The sequence below is a fragment of the Anolis carolinensis genome, chromosome 5 (genome assembly GCF_035594765.1).
Source record: "Anolis carolinensis isolate JA03-04 chromosome 5, rAnoCar3.1.pri, whole genome shotgun sequence".
Lineage (NCBI taxonomy): Eukaryota > Metazoa > Chordata > Lepidosauria > Squamata > Dactyloidae > Anolis > Anolis carolinensis.
This window is the reverse complement of record NC_085845.1, coordinates 97,652,175-97,664,138: the sequence shown is the minus strand read 5'-3', so window position 1 is coordinate 97,664,138 and position 11,964 is coordinate 97,652,175. Positions and strand designations below refer to the sequence as shown.

Below are 11,964 nucleotides of genomic sequence, written 5' to 3'. Positions count from 1 at the left end.
TGGGTCTTAAAAGCAATTTTCTGAACTTGAGCTATTCCAAGGACTACATGAACCCTGTAAAAATGCCCCCAAATAATAACAATTTGGAGGTTTTAAGCAGTGGAAGGACCCCATGCAACCTGTTGAAAGCTGAGCTGCAGTTCTAGAATTGGCAATTATTTGTATTTTGTTTGCAATGTGTTCATGCCCATCCCTGGTTTAGATTAAATATAGGAAAACTATTGAGCTAAAAAGCAGTTCCCCCTTTCCTTTCCTAAGCCTAAATCTAACTAAGAGAATCTTGGTTAAAAGTTACTTTTTAAAAGACTATAGCTCTCTGAATCTTCCCACCAAAATGTTACAAAGGCCTCCGTTTGGTACATTTTTATAACAATTGAAAAAGATCTATGAAATCGATCAGCCACAACATTTAAATTATTTTTTCCTGCTCAAAGTGAGAGGGTTAAATAACTGGCATTTCTACCATAATTTCCAAATGGCACCTTTTGTTAAAGTTCACACTCTATAGGTGTTTCTTTGTATTAAATTCTCTACCTGACAGTTATAAATATCATCTGCATTAGTAGCAGATCACATTTTGGTTTTTTAACACTGGCCAACAGACATTTTGGTGTCTCAGATGTTAGTCCTGTTTCTGGGTATATTTGAACTGCTGATTACAAAAATGGCACCTGTTTTTCCCTCTCAGCTCCAGTTTTTGAGATACAGGAAATAAGCTATCTACCAGTCACCATCTACTTGCCCATAGAAAACCATCTAAGTAACTAGATACAGCCTATCCCAGTGGTTCTCAATCTGTGGGTTCCCAGATGTTTTGGCCTTCAACTTCCAGAAATCCTAACAGCTGGTAAACTGGCTGGGATTTCTGGGAGTTGTAGGCCAAAACACCTGGGGACCCACAGGTTGAGAACCATTAGTCTATCTAATGCAATTTTCCGAATCAGCCCAAATAACCCCAGGGACAGGCCTAAAACCCAAGTCACCAAGATTTTTTGTTGTTGTTGTTGGGCTGTGTAATTCACAACAGTCATTGCCAATGTTTCATGTTATTTAAAATTGGAAGGAAATGCAATTTATTATTTGGTAACCTACCAATGCATGTTTCCTTTAACTAAATAGACAATATACAAGCATGATTTAGTGAAAGCATGGACTGCAGACAAATGAGACTGAAATTGAAATGTTTTGTTTGCTTGTGTACCTCCAGCTCAAAATCAGTGGGAATTTCTTACTAAGATGCTGAATTGGATAGATATCAGAATTAGAAAATGAAAGTGTGCACACTTCATTGCTGAAATGGAAGCTTTGGCTGGCGACTGTAGAAATGCAATTTTAAATAAAGATCTAAACTGATGACAGCAATTAAAATATGCTACAAAATAGCTTACTTCTTGAGGTTTTCATTAAATTAAAATGGGGCAACTGAGAGACTAGATTCAATAAAATACAATTAAATTAAAAAGCAATTGAATGAAATGGGATGCTAAGAGACCAGGGGATAACGGACCCTACACATTACAGTACAAAAGACTACATTTCAAAATTGTATATTAAGTTAAAAATATAATTATTTCAAATATGCATTGGGGAGGTTCTGCTTTTACTATGTGTGTAAAAGTATATGCCTCTGTGTGTTCGATGACAGTATTCGTGGCTTTTTATTTAGATACTATTTATTTCACATCCTACACACACAAACCTTTATAGGATTTCATTTTGACAAAATGGTTGTTCCACCCCTTATTTCAACACTCATTTCACACAACTTGTGTCTGTGCCTGTCTTATTGGGATACAGTCAGAAATAATATCTGTAAACTTGTTTGTATGCATGTTGGTAGCAACAGAAATGATTGAGTTTCACCCCTTTCCTGTATTATAATAATTATTAATAAGCACTAATTGCACGTCTGCTGGTCTCTTCTCCCAGTCTTACACATGGCATCATAGAGCCTTGGGGCATGTCATGATAGCTGAAATAGGGCTTTCTGTGCCCTATGTGTAATGATGCCTTTGTGTTAGAGCACAAGGTCTGCTGTATTTGAGATTATGTATATTTAGAATTGGCGCAAGGTTGGCATGAAATTGATTATTTTTTGTTGCCTAAGATTTGCTCAAGATATTCATAGGAAGACAATGTAGCTTAGCATCCTTCAGAAAAGAATGTTGCTCAAGTAGTGGTATGAGGAATTTAAGCCAATGTCCAAAGAAAGTATCTGGTTGAAAAATGTGTTTCAAACATTAGTGGGTTGAGGCATTGAAGGCTCCCGCTTTAGCCCTTCATTCCTTATATATACAACATTAGGCCCACCTCTTGTGATATCAACTCTTTTACACTAGCCAACGTTTTATCTGTTGGCTATACACACAACCAGGAATGAAGCAAACAGCAAGCATCCAATTCACCTTGATTTCTAGACACTGTATACACATGGACCTGTTCAGTCAGAATGAGCATACAAAGAGATAGGTCAGTTTGTGGTCTGGGAAGACAGACACTGCAAGCACGCTTCAGATTATTTAATTTTGTATTATCCCGTAGTACAAACATGCATAAAACATAAAATTGTAAGTATTGAACAGAAATAAATACTCGAGAAAAATCACCATATTTTTAATACTGGAGATTTGCTTTCACTATATGAGTTGCACACACTCCATGCCGCATTGAAAATTGCTTTTAAAGTCCCTTCATTTCCAAGGTGGCTTCTCCTGAAGAACTGGGATTGGGGGCAGGGAGAGAGAACTGTAATTTGAGAAATACCCCTGGGGCACATAGAATTAATTGTGCTGTTCTTTGGATTCTAGCCAACCAAAACTTGAATAAAAATCCAAACCCTCTTTGTAATACTAAGCATTGATTCAGATTCCAGCATGCTTTTGACTCGATTCCCCCATCTTCAGTGTAATTTGCAAGGGAGAAGGGAGCCTAGGATCCCACACTTACATTGATGAGCTGTTTGCCATAGGAGTTAATTTTTCAAAAATTGAGTTGTATAAGTAGAGTATAACCTCCACCATTATATTACAGAAGTATTACAGAAACAAAATTGACAAGATTACATACTTTTCTCGTATAGCTCAATTTCTACTCCTTTCTAATTCCATCTTAGTCTCCTACTTATACCTTTCTCCTTATTTCCTCATCTCACTTCCTCTCTCTTCCCCTCCCTCCGGAAACACCTGGGATTCCATTTCAGCTTTTATTCTATTTGTTGGATCATTGAGATGTTCCTTGTATTTTCGTTCCCCCCATCACTTTGGCTATCAGTTCTCTCCAATTTGAGATCCTGTTGCCCATAGGATATCCATTTATATATTTATTTTTCCCTTCAATGCTGTAATCCTGGAACATATACCGTGTTTCCCCAAAAATAAGAGAGTCTTATATTATTTTTTGCTCCCAAAGATGCTCTAGGTCTTATTTTCAGGGGATGTCTTATTTTTCCATGAAGAAGAATTCCCATTTATTGTTGAACAAAAAAATGAACATTTATTATATACTGTACAGTAGTTGTCATCACAAACCAACATAACCAGACAAACTGAATCCTATCAAGAATTTCTTGTTACTACCATTATTTCCATGTACAACTGGTATGTACATTTACCAATCCTGCATGCTCTGGTGTTCTATTCGTTGGGCATGCTTCCAAACAAAAACTTTGCTAGGTCTTACTTTCGGGGGAGGCCTTATATTTAGCAATTCAGCAAAACTTCTACTAGGTCTTATTTTTTGGGGATGTCTTATTTTCGGGGAAACAGGGTAGTTGGTTAAATATTCGTACCATTTTTTAAAATTCGGCTCTATTTTTAGCCCAGATATTTCTTCTATTTCACCCTTTATTTTACGATAAAATTTTAGTACCTTGTCACATTCCCACCACATACGTATAAAGGTTACAGTTTCACCACAAGTATGCCAACGTAATTTTGCTATTTTTGATAATATGGGCATATTGTTAAGGGATTCTGTATCATTTTGTCCGTATTTTCCATTGTAGTTCCTTAATTCTTAGATGTTTACATTTTTAAATTGAGTTAATCCATAAATTAATGTCCTTCTGATTACTGATTTACATCCCTTTTCCATACCTCGATCAGTGTACATTTAAAATTGTATTGATTTTCTGATTAGTATATAGGAATCCCAGAATTGCTTTCTTTTTCATTTACTGTAGGAGGGACATCCAACTGAATGTATGCTGACTCTTTTCTCCCCGTTTCTCTTTTGACAGAAGTGCTTAGAGCTCAAAAGCAGCCTACTGGCCCAGCAGAAAGGGGTCCAGTCCTCACTGGAGCGCCTCAAAACTCTGGTTAGACTGATACAGAGCGAGCAGATGATTCAGGTTACAATGACAACCACCACCACCTCCTCCCTGCTCACTGTCCCCTGGATCAAACCATCTCCTGCCTCAGCCGCCTCTCTCCACAAAGCCTTGCAGCCCACACAGGGGAACAACTGACAGGCTGCCCAGGAGCCCCGTTTCTCATTACGAACAAATACAACACGGAGACAAAACGTGAACTTGGGATACATGCAGACACACACACACACGTAATGCCGATGGAGAAATGGCAAGTTGTATCACGAAAGAAAATCGGGAGAATCTATGTCGGCCCGCTTTTATTGCATCAGGACACTGGGGAAACCCTTTGGTCCGTTACAACTCAGTGTCATGGCAACTTTTCACCGAGCAGATGTCCTACTGCTGTTTTCTATTGCTGAAGTTTTCAGCGCTTATAACATTCTTTTCCTCTCTCCTTCCCTCCCTCCCTCTCCCTCTCTCTCTTTCTGTCTCCCTCCCTCTCTCTTGTTGTGTTGGCCTTAATGTATTTAATGAATGAGGAAAATGAAGCAGCATATGTCAGCCAGTGGGGAAGGGGGAGGATGGGACAGAGTGACCTTGGGGAGGGGGGGGGGGTTGAAAATGCTTTCCTTTTGGAAGGGAAAAATAGTTTTAAATACAAAGAGTTAGTGAGCTAGTATGCAAAGTAGATGGTAGAGTTGGAGGAAAAATGGAGATGGGTAACAAAAATGATAAGTGAATGGCTTGGAACTTAGTTTGAGTTCCTGAGTTTTTCAAGAACGGAACAAAGTATGTTGTGTCGATTCAGGTTGAATTGGGGAAGGGGCTGATGGAGAAGAATTACATTTGTGAAACACAGAGCCTTCAAAATCAAATCATTTTTTCAGTATTATAGTTGAGAATTACAGATATTTAAATAAAAATGTATGAAATTAGCATTTCTAGTGAAATATTGAGGTATTTTCATGCTGATGCTTCTGTATATGCATTCTAAAGTATTTAAAGAGGTATGCCTGCAAAACCCCGTAATTTTGCAGGTTCTTTCAACTTATTTTGCTATTGATGTATTTTTCTCATGGAGTTTTTTGTGGAAGGTTTAACATGAACCATAATAGTGACAAATATCTTCAGCAGGTTGGATCTTTCTTGGTTTGGGATGGGTTAAGTTTTTTTCTAAGAAAAAAGCAAATAATATTTGTTGCTGCTTTTTTTCCTGTCAAGATAGTACAAATGATATGCCAAAAAAACTTTACATGTTTGTACTGCATTTTTATTGTAAAATAAGAAATATGTAACATGTTTCTTTTTTTCTCCTTTTTTTTGCTTGCAGAGTTATCTGCTGAGTAGTACAGGAAATAAACTGCCTCAAGGGGTTATTTCTTTTGTTTGATATATCAGGATTTTTGGGGGGAGAAAGATGGACTGTCAAATTCAGACTGATGTTTTTAAACATTTTTTTAATACTTTAACAAAATTTAACCATACATTTACATTTAGCAGTAGCCTGAGAAAATGCTTAGAATATGTGACTTTATTTAATTTTATTTCTTTTTCACTAGCTAGTTTTCCTGATGCATCAAGGGTCAATTTGACCACCTCATAGGTCAAGCCTATGCTGGAACCCTGAGGCCTACCTCAGAAGTTAGTGATGGGCAAACAAGTTTCTCTTCAGAATAGCTTTTCCCATATTCTCCTTTCTTTTGCAATACGAGGAGAACGCCAGTAAGCAGGAGCGGTATTTTAGATTCCAAGAGAGAAGTTTAACTCAAGATCTAGAAGTTTGCTCTTGGATATAGTTAAGATTATATCCAAGATAACATAATCCTATATGGGTCTACTCCAAACTAAATTCCATTGAATCTTTGTGAAAAAGTATTCCCAAATAAGGATTGCAATTTAATTTGAAATGTATTGTAAGACCATTTGTTAAGGTTAGCCTTTAGCCGTTCCCTATTAGAGCGATTTGATCAATACAAACATGTTTATTGTTTTAAACAAAGGAAACAACCCCCCCTTAAAACACAAAACCACTTAATTCTTTTTAGATCACCTGTTGAACCAGTTAGTCAGCCAGAAATGTAAGTGCTCCTGAGAAAGAATAACATGTGGTCAAAAATCCAAGGAAGGACAAAGAGTAAGATGTTTTCCTACTCCCCTTAAATAACACCCTGATATTTAAGTAGGTCAAAAGTAAGACTCCATTTCCACATGCCACAGGTGAAACATTCACACTAGTCTATCACATGGTGCCGAAAAGTCGAGGGATGTGGCTTTTGACTGATTGATTGGGGTTGCCCATCACTAGGCAGCACACAATCCCTTCAACCATTTTCACAACTCCGGGAGAAACTGTGCAGTACTATACAAATCTATTTTATTACACTTAACACTCTGTTGAACAAGATTTTTATATTCTTTTATTGATGAACAAAAGTGAACTAAGTAAAACATGGTTGTGATACATTGGTTATTGTATGCCAATTTATGCATTCAAATGTGGCTTGCAATGTAAATGTTTTCAGGTTTAATGGTTCTTTCCCCCCTTCTCAAATGAATTTTAAAAAGAAAAGGGAAAAGCACAGAAAGTTGACTTAATGTGAAGACTTTCTGAAGAAGTGTTTTTCTGGGACTGAAAAAAAGTAGTTATTTTGGGAAAGGGACTGTCCCGTGGATAGTGTGCATAGAAAACAAAGTGTGTGTCTTAAATATACCAATGTAGTTTACTTCTTAATGATGAATTAAACTTGACTGACAGATTTAATATTGGTGTGGTCACTGAAGTGTATATATTGCTACAAGACATTGGTTTTGTCACCCCAACAAAGGAAGAATTGTGTTGTCCTTATTGATGTTGTCCAAATCTCTTTCCTGTTGGGGTTTAAAAGATCATTCAATTGCCATGTATTGGACCCCAGTCAACTGCACTCAGATAAAATCTGTACTACACATTGTGTAGATAAACAAACCTATCTATCTACACTAATGTTTTATTAATTTTTATTCTGAAATAAGGGGCAAATAGATCAAGAACAATACCAAAAAGCAAATTTTCATAATACTCAAATATAAAATTAAAACTACTACATCTAACACAACCAAATCTAAAAGGGTCACTGTATCCTAAAATATACCTACACTAATAAACAGATATTAGGCTCACAACTACTGGAACTATTCTAGAAACCTCACACTTGTTTGCTGATTTTTACTTGTTTTCCTACTCATTTTAGATAACACTATCTAGCTACACTTTTAATAACATTCCTCTAATTCATAAATCCGGTAGTTGAAATCTGTCTGCACTGTTGTTGTAAAAAAGCAATAAACAAGCCCCAATCTTTCTTGAATTTGGTAAAGGATTTCTCCTTAATCAGCATTGTCAGTTTGTCCATCTCATTTCACAAATCTTCATCAGCCATTTTTCTTGAGATGGGATGACTTTTTCCCAATTTCTGTGCAGAGACAATTCTTTCTGCAGTTCTGTATTGTAGTACTCTTCCCTGTTTTCTCTGTAATTAACTGTCCAACATTTCCAACTAAGAAAACTGATTTCATGATTGGAATCCTAACAATTCCTGCATCATATGCATTTGAGTGCAGTGTTTCTGGACCTTTTTGCAAAACAACCACATATGATAGAATGTACCAACTCTTTCATTTCTGTTTTATGTGTATGTTTTTGGAGACATATCAGATTACATTTCATTTTTTCCAAATAATAAAAAACTCGTTTGCATTTTCTTGGTTCATTCATTCTGCTAACATTTCAAATCAATAATTTTATAGCCCTCATTTGGTCTTATCAATATCAAAAGTCTTCTCCATTTCACATTATCCGGTTGGATCTGTGTCTCTTTCAACATGCTTTATCATTTCTCCATGCATTTGGTCCTTCTCTTTCTATCTGATTTGTACCCACTGTCTGTATTTCTTCAGAAATTCTGTTGCTCTTCACACTTTATTTAATCTGAATCTCTTTTAGTTGTATCTAAGAGAAATTCCTTCCAATTTCTCCCATCTAAATGAGATTCCTTTTGTCTTTAATGTTTGTGTTAAAAAGTATAATATTTTTTCCAAAATTCTGGGAGGGATAGTGTGAGTCACTTGGGAAAGCGCTCCGCCACATCAAAAGACTCTGGATTCTTTGGAGGGGGGGGGGGGCATGCAGCCCATGGTGTCATGCAGAATGCTCTAAGCTTAATTGCCATAATCAGTCATGAGTAGTGACAACATTTAGTTGTGAGCACCACCTGTCTTGTATTTCAGGTCTTGATGTTGAATAGGCAACTAGAACATATTTGCTTTACAAAGGACTTCATCTCAATGGTAAGGGCGAGTAGCTGAAATTGGGTTGTATAAATCCTGTTATAGGAGAGTCAACAGGGTATACATGATAACCGTGTTTCCTGGAAGCAGAAAACAGAAATTCTACAAACCTCCTTTCATGGCATGTCACTTGAGCATCAGTGCTTGATTCCAAACACTCCTGGAAACTACAAGTGATTCTGCCTCCCCATCCTCCACTCCCCAACACACATGTATGACATGGATGTGAATATACAGCTTATCACTGTAGACACTGTGCACAATTATTTCATTAACTAGGTGGCACAGTGTTGGTGTGTTTTTAAAAGTCCAGCCATTTTCCTATGTTCTCTTTTGAAAGCTGTTCATACAAAGAGAGACATCATTCTGAAATTCCAAAATGAATAGCAAGAGCAACATCAGACAGAATGACATTTCCTTTTATCTATTTTTACCAACCGTGGCTTCTTTTCAAAATGAAGCTGAGGTTGCAGGAAAGGTGTAAACAGAAACTGCTAGAGTGTTTCTGAAAGTTACTTTTAATTTAACCAGAGTCGGTGTCATTACAGTAAAAGCACTACTAGACTTTGAAGACACTTCGCAATTACAGCAGAATTTTTTTAAAATTGCTTGTGTTAGACTTTTTGGACTACAAAAAAGGATTTTGGTTTTCTCTTTAAAAAAAACAAGACAAAACATCAATATAACTAACATCAGTAGAAATACATAGGAGCTTTGATCATTGGTATTCATCACAAAGATGCAGCTTACATTTTCTTTCAGTTTCACAATTTTACCTATGTAATTTAGATGAAACATTCATCTCTTTTTAAGGCTTTGTCACAAGGCCTGAGCAACTATAAGACAAGAAGTCTCATGCTTCATGGTGAGAGGCAATCAAAATTCTGCCATGCAATTGATTTCACACTGCAGCTTAGTACCTACCCAATAATGTCCAAACTGTTACAAAGGTGATGCTGACACATTTTGAAGTTAAAGGATACACTGTATGTAAACATGGAAAATCTATACTCACAAAGCTTTAGAGATCTGGGCATTTTTATATATAATTCAAATGTGAAATTACATTGAAATGACTTTGGAAGTCAAGACAAAATAAGGTGTTACTATGTTACCTTATTTGAATGAAATCATGGGGCTATAAGCTTTCATGAACCTGGTAGAATTATATGTCTATTAACAGAAGCCACATCTGGCCTGTTCACAATTATTGTGTAACTAAAGATGGGCGGGGGGGGCCTCAAGGAATTAGATCAAGCAAGCTGTGTCCCTGTTCAGCTATTTCAGGCAATTGCTCCATCTACTGCTGAATATGGAAATAGCTGCTTGAAGCATGACATGCTGTGTAAGATAAGCCTCTGAAGCCAAATTGCAACAAACATATATATACATTTGATACTACTAGGACCTGGGTTAGTGTGATAGAGTAAGGGCTATTGTTTTTCCTATTGGAGGAACAACACATTTCCTGAGAAGACGAGACAGCCAAATTCAAATCCCTACTTAACAAAATGACATTTATTGGATGACAGGCTAGTACTGTTGCTCAACTCACTATATCTCACAGGGAAAGAACCATGTGTGTTTCATAATCTTACAGTGAACGTAGGAGGAACAGATACTTGCAGTTACTCCCTCCATAAATCCTTCTCTACTGCTTCATTACGACATAATGACTTCTGACTCTCCGAAGACCATGACAACAGAACACAGCTCTGCCAAAATCTAACAAGCTACTAAGACTTTAAGTATGGGCCCAGTGGTGCACTCCATGCTTATCGTCCAAGGCCCAGCATAGCCAAGTGCAGAGAAACTAATTACTAATAGATGATGAGCCAGCCAATAATAGTTGCAGTTTGCATTTGTAAGAGGATTATGTGAAAAAATGAACCCATAGATCTTTTAGGTACCTAGGTTAGCCACATATTCACGTGTACATATTAAAGTCACTCCACTGGTTGCCAATTAGTTTCCGGGCAAAGTACATAGTGTTGATCATGATCTTTGAAGCCCTACTTGGTTTTTGTCCAGGCGACCCAGAGGATTGCCTTCTCCTGCACAATCCGCCCTTTAGGATCCAGAGGTCTTTTGGAGAACATTTACTCCAACCAGCCAGAACCCGACTGGTGACTCACTCAGAGGACCTTTCATTGGCCAACCCACAAATGTAGAATGACCTGCCAGAGCTGTCAAATTTTACAACACAATTCAAGACCCATCTCTTCTGGCAGGCATACACAGTCAACTTGCAATCGTAAGTTTTTATTTACATTCTATTGCTACTATGTGCCAATTTTGTATCTGCATTTGGTGCAAGTTTAAAAAAAAACATTTTTGTGTAATTTATTGGATATATTTTATGTTTGTACATTTTTGACTATGTTGTACCCTGCCTTATTTTTCAGGCAAGGGGCACATGGGATACTTGCATAAAAAACCCCACTGTAAATGTCCAGAGGAATTCTAAAGCAATCACAAGGTTCTTCTATGGGAAAGGAGGACGATTTATTCCCACTTCTACCCAGGTATTTGTAGTAAAAGTTATTCCTCAGCTTTTATATGGGGGACAAATATACACTTTCAAAACCCTCCAAGCTAAATTCTTGCGCACACATCCCCAAATTTAGGAAATCCTTCAAAATGGCTAGATTCAATGTGTTGCCATCAGCATTACCGCAGGGTAAGATTACAGGTATCCTCTCCCATGAGCATGTATGCCCATGTGGTACAGAGAGTGGAAACTGCCAGCATATCTTTTTACAGTGTCACTTCTATAAGGATATTTGATCTGGTTTTATTACTCTAATTGTACAGAAGATTGCTGGCAGAAATGAAAAATATTATCAAAAACATCTTATAGGGATCCATCAATCACTTATAGACTGGCTAAGTTTTATGCAGCAGCTAAAAAAATAAGGAATCAGTATGTGGATGATTTTAGCAAATGAAGTTTTAATAAGTGTCACACATGAAGCCGTGTAGATCGACTCCATAGTATGGACTTTCTGGTTTTAATGCTATGAATTTCTTGTCTTAATGTTAACCCATATTTATTTTTTAAAAACCCTCTGTTTTTAATGTTTTAAAGTTTAAAATTTTACACTCTTGGTCTATGACCATAATAATAAAATTAATTAATTAATTAATTAATACCCTGCCTTGTGCCATCAGAAGAGGTGGGTAATAAATACAATTTATTATTATTATTATTATTATTATTATTATTATTATTATTATTATTATTACTACCACTACTATTCTTCTGGCAAGTTGCCCATCCAGAGTTTAGACACCTGACAAGATTCCTTTCTATATACTGCATGGCACAG

The 11,964-nt window shown here is 36.7% G+C and overlaps 2 protein-coding genes across 5 annotated transcripts in view; one reads left to right on the top strand and one right to left on the bottom strand.

The window, feature by feature from the left end:
- Positions 1–7,070, top strand: part of phf21b (PHD finger protein 21B) — a 225,715-nt gene extending 218,645 nt beyond the window's left edge. For all 4 annotated transcript variants that reach the window (XM_062981958.1, XM_062981956.1, XM_062981955.1 and 1 more), the window contains one exon: positions 4,238–7,070. In XM_062981958.1, the coding sequence (XP_062838028.1) occupies positions 4,238–4,465 (228 nt within the window). In that variant the 3' untranslated portion in view covers positions 4,466–7,070. The remainder of the gene's footprint in view (positions 1–4,237) is intronic.
- LOC100556446 (proline-rich protein 5) overlaps positions 1–11,964 on the bottom strand; it is a 224,284-nt gene that overhangs the window by 61,677 nt on the left and 150,643 nt on the right. The window lies entirely within an intron of this gene.